The sequence below is a fragment of the Numida meleagris genome, chromosome 1 (genome assembly GCF_002078875.1).
Source record: "Numida meleagris isolate 19003 breed g44 Domestic line chromosome 1, NumMel1.0, whole genome shotgun sequence".
In the NCBI taxonomy this organism is placed as follows: domain Eukaryota; kingdom Metazoa; phylum Chordata; class Aves; order Galliformes; family Numididae; genus Numida; species Numida meleagris.
Genome location: NC_034409.1, coordinates 82,174,138 through 82,189,496, shown reverse-complemented (window position 1 = coordinate 82,189,496; position 15,359 = coordinate 82,174,138). Strand labels below are relative to the sequence as shown.

Genomic DNA, 15,359 nt, shown 5'->3' with positions numbered 1-15,359 from the left:
ACGCTGCACTCAGCAACTGCCCAGTGGCAGAGCCAAGGAGCTAATGAGGAAGCTATCAGGAATTTTTTAATCACCTATTGCACTCTGCAAGAGAAATAGGAAAAGGATATGATGGCTCTTCGGTCACCTGAGCGCTTACTCCTCTACACTGCTGCAGCAAAGAACTGTGGTCAGTACTCCTGCAATGCTCAGCTCCTGAAAAAGACAATACTGTGCTCATGACCTGCTAGAGGCTTGAGATCATATTTTAATTTCTTGCACTGGTCCTAGATGTACTACATCCCTGTGTCTTTTTATTAAAAAGCAACGACGTTTTTCTATCAACTTTGAAGACTTTTTTTTTTTGAAGCAGACTTCTGTGTTTTCTTCAGGTATGATCAATAGATAACTGTAAGGTCTTCCAAAAAACCTGACATAATAAAAAGATACATAAAGAGAGTTTTAGAATGGCATTTTACTTGTTCTTTCATCTTTGAAAGTTGTCAAGGATATTCCCAGGCAAATATAACTTATTTGGCAGGGTTGTCTGAAATGAATCAATACAGGAAACATAACCATCTCAATGAATGTTTCCATTAAATTCCCATGTAAATGCCCACCGCTAAATGATTTAGCTCAGCCACATCATTTAAACCTAGAAGTAAAAACAAGAGAGGTAAACGGAAGCCAAATGATAATTCAGCTGATGAAATCTCACATAGTCCCTAGCACATTCTGCTGCCAAAGACAGGAACATTTTTCGTTTGTACTGATGCATTTTGAAGTTGTAAATGCTTTGCAGCATCCAAAAAAGGAGATTACATTTGAAAAAAAATATATTGTCATTCTTGCAAGAGAACAGAAAGATATACTAGATCCTATCCTGGAGATCTGCGAATGCAAAAAACACTGCCTCTAAGGTTAAACTCAAGTGTGAATATCTCCATCTGAGCTCACGTTCCTGTTGTCATCTGGGGGAAGCAAGTGACAAGTAATCAAGACAAAGCTTCAGTCTTCAAATTCCCTCTTTTCCAAGAGAAGTCAAAAATTGTAAAATTTATTGGAAGCACAGCACAGGTCGTACGTTTTTTTCCATAAACCGGTACAACACGAGCATTGTCAACACCAGCATCTCCAGAAAACAGGCCAAAGGGTCTTCACCTTTGGCACACGCAGACAGCAGTTCAGAGTCGATGACCAGTGCAGGCTGTGGCTTCTTCACAGAAGATGGATGTCCATTGCTCAGGAGGAGGGCAGACTAAGTGTGTATGTTCCGTATGGTTCCCCTTCTCCCAAACACACAGTAATGACTTAAAGGCATTCTTTTTAAAGCCACTTTTGTATTACAAGAAGGATTCAAGATTTGACATCCATCCACTACTTAAACAGTCGTCTCAGTCTCTTAACAGTGTAATTCTTTCGGAAGATTTTAGAAAAGAAGGTATACCAGAGAAGTAACCATTTGGAAAAAAGTTCTTCCTGATAAATAAGTAATGTGAATCACATTTTTATACATCCCTGATACTTTCAGCTGAAAGTTTTGTGTTCTTCCCATTAAATAGCTTCACAGAAATTCAGTTAGCTCTGCTTGCAATAGTCCATTATCCTCCGGCTTAGAAGAAGCTTCTTCCTTGTGAGGTTTTCGTGCTGTTTTTAAACAGTAAACAGTTACGTTGCACTTAAAAATAAAAATGTCATACAAAAAATAAAAATTTTTGAAATCTTGGAAATAGTGATTGTTCTTCATATTTTCCATCCAGCTTTCACGTCAAATTGACCACAAAGTTCTTGTCTATCAGCTTCTTCAAAAATTTCTGCTCAGCATTGATGTCATGGTATTCATTCTAAAGAGACATGAGGGAATAATAATCATTACAAAATTAAATTCAATGTATTACCAGAAATATCACTTCATTGCGCCTTCCTCCTAATTTCCTGTGATGGAAGATGCTAAGAGCTAGAAGGCTCTGGGGAAAAGATTTCTTCGTATTGGCCGTAGTACAGTCTTCCAAAAAAACAGACGAGTGACCCTACTGCTCAAAACTAGACTACATTTTCTGTTAGGATGGAAACCAAACTGGTAAGGAAATGGTCTCATAGATATCCGTCCTTTCTCAAGTCTCCCACCTCATCTCTGCGCTCACAGGCAACAGCTGCTTAACCACATTCACAACACAAGCAATCAGAAAACAAGTCGTTGTCAAAGCGCACGCATTTGCAGCTTAAATGTGTCCTGCCAGTCAGCTTTCCAACAAGCCAAAACTAACTCATTTTCAGTGCTCTATCATGCAGGATTCTGGATAAATAAGAGATCACTGAGGTTTGTGGAGGACAGCACAACGAAACCCACAAGGCATCCACTGGGGACTGCAGAGAATGCAAAGAACCTGGTATTTCAGGTAAGCTTACTCGAAATCTTGGACATGGAATCCAATAGATTAAAATGAATACCGTGTAAATGACACATAAAAGATTATACTTGTATAGTATAATATTTAGAACTCAGTGTTACTACAGAATTACTGACAAGGTGCTTGTTTTCATTTGTCTTTTTAAAGTTTCAAGATTTTGTAAAAGTTATAGATGTCTATCCTACTAGTGATCAGCCTTACCCAAGCCTTGGATCTACTGCAAATTTTTTTTTTTTTTTTTTTTAAAAAAAAAGCACCTGCAGAGAGGAACTTCAAAATAAAGGTGAGTTCAGTGTCAGAGAAAAATCACCTCAGAGCAGAGGGCACCTAGGACTCCTCAGAGAGATATCATGTCCTATGGACGTTGCCTCATCCTTCCTCTTCAGGAAAGGAAGGAGGAGATAAAATAGGTCCCACACGGAACCGACATACCACACTGAGTGTGCACATGGAAGAGAAAACTGTTCACACTGGGAAAAGGGCTGAGATGGAGATGCTTGGAGTACAGAGCTGAAGGCAAGAGCGGAGACAAAAAGCAGAGACACAGCTGTAGCAAAGCCTTTCTCTGTAGGAGCAAGAGGCTTTGCTGATGTCTGCCAGCCTCCCGCTGCTTCCTCCTCTGTTGAGCTGTGGCTTCTCCCTCCTGGAAGTGCTTCCTTCTCCTATCCCTTCTTACGAGCTGCTTTTCTTTTCTGCTTTTCATTTCTGAAATTCATCTCTCTTCCTAACTGCAAGTTTACAGGTCTTTCACTCCTTCCTTTATCCTTCAATTTTCTTTTTAAAGAAAGTTCATAACTATGATCAATTTTGCAAGTAGCTGCCAAAGAAAAAGAATGGAAACGTGAACAGTTTTTACTCAAGTTCTAACAGTGCCAGCAAATATGCCTCAATGAACAAGAGCTGTGCAGCCATCATTAAATGAAAACAGAGCACGCAAACGGACAAATTAACACAGACGTACTATAGAATAATGTGTAGCTCAAGGGACACAAATATCATTATCCACATTTTTCAGAAGCAGTAGCAAAGATTAAGAGACTTTAAGCAATAAAAACCCATGAGCAGCAGAGAAAATGGGAAGCCTTTCTAACCTGCCGTTCCTTTTATCTAATTGCACTGCCTTCCTCACTTGCCAGCTTTATTTCCCTAAGCTTGCCCCTCAGCATAAATAAGTGCATGTTACCTGCATCATCTGAGACATTGTTTCGTTGCCATAGTAGTGCAAAGAACTGTTCTTGTCAGTGAAGTCATATTTGAAGCCTGCCAGGTGAACTTCATGACAAATGTGAAATGCTAGTGTAATGGCAATTAGCCCCGTTGTTGGATGCTTGGGTTTCTAAAATGAAACACAAACAACATGCACACGTAAGCAACCAGCAGCTTCACACAAATAGCAAAGATAAGAAAAAAGGCAGTCAATATCAGAGAACCTAGCTCTTCTACAGACATTTGGCTTTGTATTTGGACCCCCTCCTGTCTCCTAAGGAGTAAGGTGCTGCCTGCAGTATTTCCATGGCAAGTGTACTTGTCAGGTCAACATACACAGGCTTCTCTGGTTTCTAACAAGGGCTGAGCGCACACTGTGGCCTTCCGTCAGCAGAGAAATCAGCAAAGTCTCTTCATCGTTCTGCTCAGAAATCGACTTTCATTAAATCACTCAGACCTCAACACGCTGAAGAACGTCTCCTCCATTAACTTTGACTGAATTATCAGATGCATTCATACATTTCTAAATGTTGGAGATCCAGACAAGCATGACACATCTCAAATCTTTGCATTGCCAAACTAAGAAACATGAGTGTTACTGCTGCATTAACTTGGCTACTTTTGAACTTTTTCAGAGCAGTGAAGTTCCTGAGGAACAGCTTCAGAACTTCCCACACCACTTCCATTAGAGGAAGGTAAACTGCAGATAAAACCGCTTGTGTTTCCCTACAATAGATAGCTCAGAAGTAAATGCAACATAAAATGTCAAGAGCAGCTGATAAGTGATTCAACTGCTGAAAATTAGAAGTATCTAATTGAAAACACATATTTCTTACAAGAGACCAGAGAACAACTCGCTCATTGCAACTGTCTTATTCTGTGATAAGATACAGGATTGTTCTAGCAGTAGCTAAAATGATGAGGAATTAAATTAGGCAAGGCTTGTACAAAGAAGTGATCTCTTTCATTAGATCACCAGTGAAGAATTTCAGAGGGAAAAAGTCCCCATAAATGGCCAAAATGTTTAGCCAGACATGCCTGTCTTGGCTAAAACAGAGGCATTGACACAGGCTGCCCAAGGAGATGGTGGAGTCACTGTCCCTGTAGGTGTTCAAGAGCTATGTAGATGTGGCACTGAGGGACGTGATTAATGGGCATGCTTGGGATGGGTGGCAGTTGTATTAGATGATCTTGGAGGTCTTTTCCAACCTTAGTGATCCTATGATTCTGTGAATCCAATCAGAGACTAAATGAGCTGAACACTTCCAGTAGTTGCAGTCAAATCCCAGCTGAGCAAAAAAAAAAAAAAAACACATCCTGTTTTCAACTTTTACTCAAGGCTCAGTTTATTTGCCTCTGACAACAAAGCACACAAACCAGAAACGGGAAATTCTGGGTGGAGAAAAGGTCAATGCATTCAGTAACAAAAAAAAAAAAATATTTCTGTTGTATGATATAGAAACAAAAGCCTGGGAGAAAAAAAGCATTACTAAAATCAGTTCTGTAAGCCTAATTAAAACCACAATATTGGACTACCGTATTTTATGTTATTTTGGGGGGAGTACACTTATGACTTCTAGAGTATTCCAAATACAATAACATCAACTTAAAATGCACACCACTGCCCAGGGGTCCTGTCAAACAGCAGAACAGCCTTCCACCTCAGAGGGGCCAATAGCATAACTCTGTGGTGCACCCATCAGTACCCCAAAATTATTACAGGAATGTTACATGTCAGGATTACTGCTAGTTGGAAATATCAGGAGTATCACCAGCTGCAAGCTAACTCTCTTCACCTCTGGCTATCATAAGCATACAGTTACCAGAGGAATATACTAATGAAAATCAAAACTGCTTTTAAAATACATTGTCATGCTTTAAGCATGCTTTTTTGTTCAACCAAACCTCAGGGAAACCCTTAACCATGGCAAAGAAAGAAACCCTTATCAAGCAAACTGATTTTCTGTGGATTCTGCTCAGCAGAACTACTGCCACTCAAGTATCCCTAGCAATATCTTGGCTTACAATGATATTTGTTCACATCTGATTTTACAGTTGTTTTTCCTGGCTCAGTTAATACCATCATAGTCACTAATACAGAAGTAGTAGTACTTGCTGGACTAGGCAGAAATGCACAAACAGGGAACATAATTTTGGCTTAATGGAAAAGGCAGTGACAGCAGGGAAAGTAACAACTGTCTTTGGCACCTCCTCTAGGCAGAGGGGGCTGAAGCACAGGACAGCAAAGGCAGCGCCACACAGACATGCTACACAAAACACCTCTGTGAAATGAGAGAATTGAAGACTTGAACTCAGCCATTCCTGCTGCCTGGGATGATGGGCTCCAAAACCCCAAAGGATGGAGCAAGTGGAGGAGGTAGAAAGGGGGAACTACATCCTACCATGAACATACTCTGCTCCAGCTTGGAGCAGGAGAGGAGCAGAAAGCATGCATTTTGTTCAAAGCGACAGAGCAGCCTTCACCTTTGTTTTAGCTCTGGGACACCACACACATCTGCTTGGCTTAATGACAGCACTGGTCTTACTTTTACTCACACTGATAGGGGAGCAGCACATGAACTGACCGAACGGACTTCTGAAGCCATGAAAGCCATGGGATGCTCTGTGGCCCTTGAGGAGATTAATCAATCTCCAGCTTCTGTGCTGCCCTCTTCTCATCCTCAGCTGAAGAACTAAAATGCCAAGAAGCCCTGGCAAGCATGTGGTAGATACTCCACAAACAAGTTGTCAGAAGTTCCCACACGTGGCAGCTAATCCTGATGAAGCAGCTGTGTGTAATGACCATGACTCCAAGGAACTGTATTTGTACAAGTATCTCCATTACACAGTCCATGGTCAGTCCTGACTGCACAAAGGAGCTCTCCAACCAGAAGCCTTAACTTTCATCAAAAACATCTTTCAGCCAGATGATAAAAGTTAAAACGTATTTTTTATATCCAAATTGTTGATTTACCCCTTACAATGTTTGGCATCAAATCACTGAGTACAAGAATGCTGTTATATACATGCCAATAGCGTGGGGCTGCTCCCTAGTCCCTAGCCACCCTCAGCAGAATGAAACTGCAGCAGTGTTAAAATTACTGGCTCTCCTTGCCTTTTTGTTGGTGGTGATTTTGTTCTGTTTTTAAACAAGAAAAGGGTCCTTATCTCTACATTTAGTAATTCAGAACTTCTTAATATTTCTAGAGCTTCTACAGTTCCATCATGTTCCAATGCCTGTCTGGTTTCCCCAATTCTGTAAAAGGAATTATCTGCCTACAAATGTTGTCTCATTTAATACTAACGATTGAATCTGTAAGACAGTTTCAGCATACAAGATTAGCCATCTTCTGAACTCAGCTTTTCATCTCTGAGCATCATCTAAACCCAAGCTAATGATCCTGAAATGATATTCTAATGGTCCACTATAATAAAGAAATAATTACTTCTTTGGTTGCATGCAACTAAAAGGCAAAAACCAAGAAAGCTTACCTCTTTTTTCGGAAATCTTGTTGGGAAACGAAGCCAATCATAAGCTGTTTTTCTGGTGATGCTGGGATCAAGAATCCTGATTTGATTAGATTTGTATATCATGTTCAGTGCTGGTTTCTTCCAAAAGCCTTTAGCGCTCTGTAATGGACAAATAAATACATGTTATTAACTGCTATTTTTAACCACTGATTTTTTTGCAACTCTGATTCTAACCAGAGCAAAGTCCAAAGGTAGGAGGTTTAGGAAGAAGAAAATAAATGTTGAACCTTCCAGAGCTCAAAGGCAAATGCCAAACTGTGCTCTTGCAACAGGATGATCCCCTGCAGCACCAGAGGCTGGGTTGGTTGGCTGGCTTTGCAGAAAGATCCACGATGAACAACAACACACACCATCACCGTGCCCTGGAGGTAACAAACGCTCCCTATATACTTGGCTCTTTTAACAAGAGCATGGGGAGCAGCGAGAGAGAAGCAATCATTCTCAAGTACTGTGTCGGCCTGTGGTCTCATAAACACCCTTTTGAGTTGCCCACAATACCGGTACAACAGAGCACTGATCAGAGGTAAGATCAGTACAAGAGGCCAGAGAGCATGACATGCAATGCAAGAAGGGTATGAGGAGGCTAGGTTTGTTCATCTCATCTTCCAACAACTGGTAGAGGTTTACAAAAGAAAAAAAAAGACAGGACTACACTCAGATCCTGAGTGCTCAGGAGAAATCCTTTCCTGTGACAGTAGTGCAGCATTGAAACAGAGGTTGTAAAAAATATCCCTAGAAATAATCAAACCTTATCTGAACAAAGCCCTCAGAAACAGGTATGGCTTTGAACTCAGCTCCATTTTATTTAAGCAGAGGCTTGGACTGAAGACCTCCAAAGAGAGGTCCCTGACAACATTATTCTACAATTTCACCAAGTGCACAGGCTAAAATAACAAAGGAAATGGCTGGAGCATTTGTGCTAGAAAATGAAGTAGTGCTAGAAGAGAATAAAACGAAATTTCAAAGAAGAAAACTGCTTTGGGGTGAAGAACTGATTAAATGTGGGAGTGAGAAAGGACAGAGGCGTACAACGGAAAGGGAAACTGAGCAGACAGACTAAGATCCAGAATGGTCCCCGGCCAGTAGGGCTAAGGCTAAAAGCAAACCAAATACATCTCACAGGAGAGATGTGTAGCAAGCCAAGTGCAAAAATGCATAAGTAATTCCACTCACTATTTTCTGACCGCCTAGTATCTCCCAAAGCCACTTTAAGTCACGTGGTTTGAAGACGATAATAACGACAGTAGTATTAGGGTCGTAGTGGATCGGATCTGAGAAGATGGATTCTGGGTAGGAAAGGCGGAAAGTCGTCCTTCTCCCAACATCCTCTTCATACCCTATAACAGGGCCATTATTCATTCTGGAAAGAACAGAGACACAGAAATTGCAGTGACTACTGTAGACATGCATCCTTACTGCGTGGTAGTTGGCACACACAAAAGTCTGCAAGGCAGGCAGCATGTCCAGGTGTGCAAGGGTTCAGTGTCCTGGCATTCACTTATCACATTACATGGCAGACAAGCAGTTACCAGATGCCTCCTGCGCTCACCCAGCAGAATCAAGCACATACAGGAACTCAGCCAAGGTGGTTTAGAGTACAACTGTACGATTGCTTATCGTGTATCACTCGAACAAAAGACCTTCCGATTTTGTCTCAAACACAGCAACTGAAGAAGATCTAGGAGAATACGTGGCTTGGAGAATTACTGACTGCTCCATTCATAACATTAGATGATTTGAGTCCCACAAGAGGCAATTTAAGAATGACTTAATACTTTTCACTATCTACAGTACATGGTAACAGCAATTATGACTGTATACCTGATGCTCATTCATCTTCGCTTACAGCTTTTTTTCCCCCTCTCTTTAAAAAGTACCTGCACAGTTGCCACTGCTTTGTAATACAACAGATTAGTAAGGAGCAGGCAGGTGGGTAAAGTCTCTTTTGCTCTGAGGTGCCAAAGAGGCTGCGTTTAACTCTTCATCTTGTAGATTTTGTTTTGTGGCTGCATTGCATATTCTTTGGAGCACTCAAGCAGTTTCTCTATACCCTACTTCCTGCCAATACAACTGACTGCACAAAATAGGAGGTGTGCTGCTTGGGAGCAAATGTTTACAAAACAAGGCATGCAGACAAAGGAACACTTCAAAGTTTTAATCAGAACAAGTTTTAAATACAGAATATAAACATCTCTTTTTTGTTCATTCACAGTAAACAAATAGGTACTGTAATTCCAAAGCAGTTATGGTTTTAGAGATAACTGCTTTAAAGTCTGTAACACTGCCGTACATAGATTCAATTTCAAGAATTCAACAATTTAGCAATTCAATTTTAAGAAGAGTAGATGCATCTAAAGGGAGCATTTGAAGAATTAAATCCAAATACTTGAAAACAAGGTCAAAATAATTAATGGATCTTCCTTCCATTACTGATGGCAAAGCAATAACAATAAGATTGAGACAATAATGAAGCAGAAACTGAAATGGCAGCTCAGATTTTGCTGAAAGAGTGCAGCTGCTGGCAGAAAGACTGTTTGATTAGTTACTATCTTGGTTTCTGTTATAAATTAGCCAGTCTGTTTTCAGATAATTTGGCATTTGAATTCACCCCCCTTTCTTGCTTGTTCCTCTCTAAGACTTCCTTACTTTCTCTGAACCGGACTCTGAACCTTCTTCAGACCCCAGCATCCTCTGGTGTACTTTCAGTATGAGACAATACATTTGAGGAAAAGGAACGAGCTTCGATATCATATTCTAGATGATGAGTGCCTTGAGGTGAACCTCACAGCATTACTTTTAATCCACTCCAAGTGATGAAAGTGCCAGTGCAAAGGGAAGACAGGCATGGTGAGGGAGGTAAGAGGCAGGGCTGGACTCTAAAGCTACTGATTTGCAATATTTTTTTTTTTTTTAAATCTCTATATGTAGAAAAAAATGAAAAATAAATACCGTTTACCTTATTATCACATCATATGAGTCAATTTTCCCCCCTAGCGTCTTATTTCGAAGTACTCCTCCGTTACCGACCACAACACACCGTTGACAGGCAACACTGTGAAACAAACAGAACATTGGTAGGCACTACACCTCATGTTTTTATACTGCGATGAATATATTTGTCTCATGAGCACATAGCTGATGTGTTTATCTGTGCTGTATCTTGGACACTCCTCGTCTCAATCCTGTTTCATTCACTAATATTTCAGAGTATGGCTGCATTATTTCAGGGGCTGCAAAAGTCAGAAAGTGGCTGCTCCTCTATAAAACAGAATTTACACGCTGTTTTCCAGTAGCTTACTGAACACAACCAGATTGTGAAGCGGGTGCCATTCAGTAAACTATCTGCCACAACACTTCAAATTGTTCTCACTGGGATACAGCATGTCTGGAAAACTAACTCAAATTGTGATGTTCCTGCAATATCGTACAACTCCACAACTCTAGAGACCTCCAAGGAAAGCTACAGTGGGAAGATTTAGGTTCACAATTTACCTTGCAAACCTCTGAACGGAACACGTAAAAAACCTTAGACCAATGACATGTCATGGCTCTTCACATGTTGAATTTTTTCCATTCGCTTATGAAGTGTCATCTAAACTTGCTTAAATGTGCTGAAATGCACATAATAGGGATGCGTTTGATAAAAACTACATACTTTTATATGACTAAATTCAAATCAGACAGTATTCTAGGTATATAAAACACTGAGCTACAAATTAGATTTCATGATACATCCAGTCAAAATCCTTCCTTCTGAATTTAAGATATGTTCACAGCTAGAAAGCATATGTAAAAACAATGTAAACAGAGGTGCTATACTAATGAAATTGAAGTCTAACAGTAAAATTTTCCTAGAAGTTGTCCCTTATCTTCTAATGGTATCTTTTGCTCTCTACTGCACATTTCAACGCTAGCAGAAGGTGTGCTTTGCTTTCCAAAGAAGAGCTGACAGGCTTGGTCTTATTTCACTCAGGAAGCCTTCACAGAATGTTTGCCGTCCTAAACACCGGATATCAACTCCTATGGTTCTTCAAACAAGAAAAAGGCTCTGTGTCGTTTCTTACTGCCAGGGATCACAATAAAGAATACTGTAACCTGTGCTAAATGCTCAGTATGGCACTTTATACAGAATCCTCAGACAGTCCAACTTACTTTTCTCAGTTGAGGAGCGTGCTATTAAACAGCAGTGAAAACAGACTGTTCTAGACCAGATCCACACTCTATGGACGGTGCAGTTCCCTACACTTCTTACATAATTGTTAACACAGTTAAGCTGCACTGCATATGAGCTAAGGAAAATAAACTGGAAGCAAAATCAATGCTGAAAACCTAAGGCTTATTAAAAACGTCAAAGGAAAATAAATGCCTACTGTTAAAATAGCCACATTTCAAAAGAAATACTGAGGCAGCAGGCTCTCACTTGCTGCCTCTAGGACCACATCTGCAGAGGGATTTGCCCCTATTTAATTAAGTGTATATACACATACTACATGAATATTTTATATTCATCTTTGATCACGTTGTTAAATATCTCTGAATCACTACACGCACATCCAACAAAATCCAGCCTACTAAACACAGCTCTGAAAGTGGAACGATACCAGAAAAAGCCGGCATACCTTTCTCCAGTCTCCTAAACAGCTTAGGAGATGCCAACAGCTCACAAAAAGAAAAAGATCTCCACCTAATGCCACAATTCCACATGACTTGGTACCCCGCAACCAGAGGGGTAGAACCTGTTGCACTCTCTTGTCCTCAGTACGCCCATTCCCTCTACCACCAAAGTCATTCCCTCTACTCCAGGATTGCTTCAGCTCATTGATTTTCAAAATGTTGTTTCAATCTAGTTACATCATACCCTGAGAAAGCATGCAGATGAACTTGCAATGAGTGTAGATGAACTCCTGCAATTATTACAGTGGGAGGAAGGGAGCAGAAGTTACCCTTTCAGCTTTGTTACTTGCAATTACACCACAGAGCTCAATGCAAGACCCTAGGGCACAGAAGAAGCAGGAAGGAGAAATAGGAGGGGAAAAGGAAAACCATATAAAACCCATAATCTATGTGATTAAGGTGAAATGGGGAAAAGATGAGAAAAGCACATCTTGCTTTTCTGTCATTTACAGCATGTCCCAAAAACATTGCATTTCAGTCATCTGGGCTGCAGCTGGGTAACTGTGATGTACAAACCCTACAGGTTACAAACCTAAATAGGTGATTCCTATTATTCTGACCATGGCAAGCAGACAAGAAGTTACTTGAAGCTGCACTGCTTGTTCTGTCCTTTGTAGATGAATTTTAAATGATCTCTTAGACTAAGTAACTTCCTACTTTTGGCCAAAGTAACAATTTAAGAAGCTTCTTCACTATATCCGTCCTACCTATAACAGGCTTCCCAGATTTCAGATGACACCTATTGAAATAATGTCTTCCAGTCTGGTGTAAAAGCAAGCAGCTCTTCAGTTTGTCCACTTTACACTGTACAGCTGTGATGTAGCAGGGTGTTCAGAGCAAGGAGGTAAAATAAAATGGGACTTCAGAGCTGGGCAGGTGCTCTCAGGTCAAATCCATTTGCCTCTTCTTACTGAGAGATGCAGACCACATCTCGTTAGTGGCTTTTTAACAGCTGAAATACTACTCGGACAGAGAAAGTCTGAAATGTGGCATTTGATAAGGCTTTCACATCTCAGCACTCTCAGACACATGAATACTGAAAAAAATGTTATCAATTGCCTTCAAATAACCAATTGTGCATCTAGTGTTGGTAATGTGAATTTCTGAAATGGCTATCACAGTCAAGAAGCAGGTAAAATATTCATGATGACTCATACACATCATTGTGGAGTCAGAGATATACCCAAATTAGAGAAATCGCCTTTTAATCTCTGTCAAGCCCAGGAAGTTAAAGGCAGCCAACTCAAACAGGAAGTTTGGCAAGAACATACTATTTCTGAAGTATCCTCTCCTTTTTGCTGCTTCTCCTAAGTACTTGAGTGTTTCCAGTTACAATGATAGATCCACACCCACAGTAACGGAGTCCACAGATAAGCAGGCAACTAAACTGTTTATTTCAGAGACTAGACACACTTGATACACATGTGTGAATGTTAAGACCAATGAAAACAGAACATAAGTGTATAGGAAACCTGTTTTGAAATAGAGGTGAAAAGCATGTAGCAAGCCTGGACTGTATTCAAAGATACATGACTTAAACTGATTTCTACTTATTGCAGATTACAGAAGTGAACTACTGATTTTCAGCAAATTTTTACTCCCAGATATTTTACCTGTCTCATTTCTTGAAGTTTCCTTTTTTGTGTTTTCATATTAAGAAAAAGAAAATAATGCTCATCTTTTCTCCACATTAATAAATTAATGAGAAGTAAATTCTGATGTCCCTAGATGACATCAAGCATGCTATACAAGAAGTAAAATGAACTGAAATACCTAGAGATCCAGATTACGAACACAAGCCCAAATATTTAAGGAAAAAGATTAACATCTCAGATAAAGCAATGGTTTGGGTGACAAAGGGATTACACTTAGGTGCAGGATATCTATGTAGTGCGCACACAGATTCTGATGCAAATGGCACAGTAACTGATCTCTAACACCAAAACATAATACCTACAACAATCACTCAATCCCCTCTATTCACATTGTGTACAAGAGTCTCTTAGCTTAAAGGTCAGGCATTAATTTGCGTATTTTGTTTACATGGTGAAGAAACATTTTCCTAGCCCCATAGGAGAAAGCTACTGTTCAGTGGCAATGTAGCCTTCCAAGTGCAAAAAAGACTGCATCCTCAGCATTCCTGTTTTTCTGGAAAGAAAAAAAATAACAATGATGACAAAAAATATCTTGACCTCAGCTGCTTTACCATACACCCTCAGTAGCCCGTTGAAGAATGCAAATCATTTCCTTTGAGGTTGTTTGGTAAAAGGAGGATGCAGAGGTCACTTCTTGTTGACTCAGTGTTGTGTAAGTGTATTTGTAAGAATTTACTGCTGATAAACTTGAAGAATGCTCACTGACTACTTGCAAAGGAATGGGTGGAGCACGTTTGGAAGGTAGTCTGTGGATACACTCTCAGCACGGAAAACCCTTCTCCTGCAGGCTTCTCTACTGAAGACCATGACACTCTGGCTTCCTGAACAGCTTTGCAAAACTAGACCTTTAAAGTCAGATTTTGAACTAAGATTAAAAAACTGCACTTTCCAGAAAAAAATCCTTTGTAGCAAACTATGTGGTTTTTCTAACATTGCACACAAGTACAGCTCACGTACACACATTTGATGTTCATATTAGCAGCCCAATGCCTGTAAAAATACTTTAAGTGGGGTCCACATCCCAAAAAAGTTTACAGGAAAATTCAGTTTCTATTCTGTCAAGAATAGAGAATTAAATGACAGCAATACAGAACTGCCTGATAATTCTACTGCTGAATAATATGGTTAGGATCAATTCCCACAGTGTTTCCTATGTAAAAGCACTGTATATTGATTAAATGTGTATTTAAAAGTTCTTTTTCCCTACAGTGATTCATACTACATCAGTGCTGTATACAAAAAATGATTAAAAACAAACACACTGAAAGTTGTCACTGAACATTCAATGAATTTACACTACTGCAGTTTTCCTTCAGTACCAACTCAGGTACATTACTTTTATTAAAATGAATCACACTTCCCAGAAATTCTAAATATACTTCTATTTCAAATGAAGAATCTATTTTCAAAGTATCACTTTACTCTTGAGATAACAGGGCAGATGGTTCAATTTAAGAGACGTTATACTGTATACAAGGTTTGTTACAGCCAAAATTATTAGGGCTGAACTTGTGATTTCAGTAGATTTCTAATACAACCTTCGGCACTGTCGTTCAAGACTAGCCTCTCTCAGTCACTTCTGTACAAGTTCATCCAATTATCCTACTCGTGTTAGAGCATAGGTGTCGGGTTAATGTTTTTGCTGGTTGTTTTTCCCCCTATCTTTCTGAACTTGAAAGTAAATTCAAACATCCTAGAATTCAGTACTAAACACAAAGGAAGAAAGGAGTACAGGAGAGTACAGGAGGTGAAGAAAAGGAAATATGAGTATTAAAAACATGACAACTTCTGGGTTTGAACACCAGTTACTGTTTAAATTGCACCTAAGTTTAATTAAATGTGACCCTCATATTTGATTCGAAGCAACAATCTTCTGTTTTACCTCCTTGACTGAAATAAAAAA

The 15,359-nt window shown here is 39.8% G+C and overlaps 1 protein-coding gene across 21 annotated transcripts in view; it reads right to left on the bottom strand.

Moving 5' to 3' along the window:
- The window catches only part of ST3GAL6 (ST3 beta-galactoside alpha-2,3-sialyltransferase 6), a 42,150-nt gene continuing 27,116 nt past the window's right edge, over positions 326–15,359 (bottom strand). For all 21 annotated transcript variants that reach the window (XM_021399695.1, XM_021399740.1, XM_021399686.1 and 18 more), the window contains 5 exons: positions 10,084–10,179; positions 8,301–8,487; positions 7,089–7,226; positions 3,574–3,726; positions 326–1,823 (listed from right to left, as the gene is read on the bottom strand). In XM_021399695.1, coding sequence (XP_021255370.1) covers positions 1,743–1,823; positions 3,574–3,726; positions 7,089–7,226; positions 8,301–8,487; positions 10,084–10,179 — 655 coding nt within the window. In that variant the 3' untranslated portion in view covers positions 326–1,742. The remainder of the gene's footprint in view (positions 1,824–3,573; positions 3,727–7,088; positions 7,227–8,300; positions 8,488–10,083; positions 10,180–15,359) is intronic.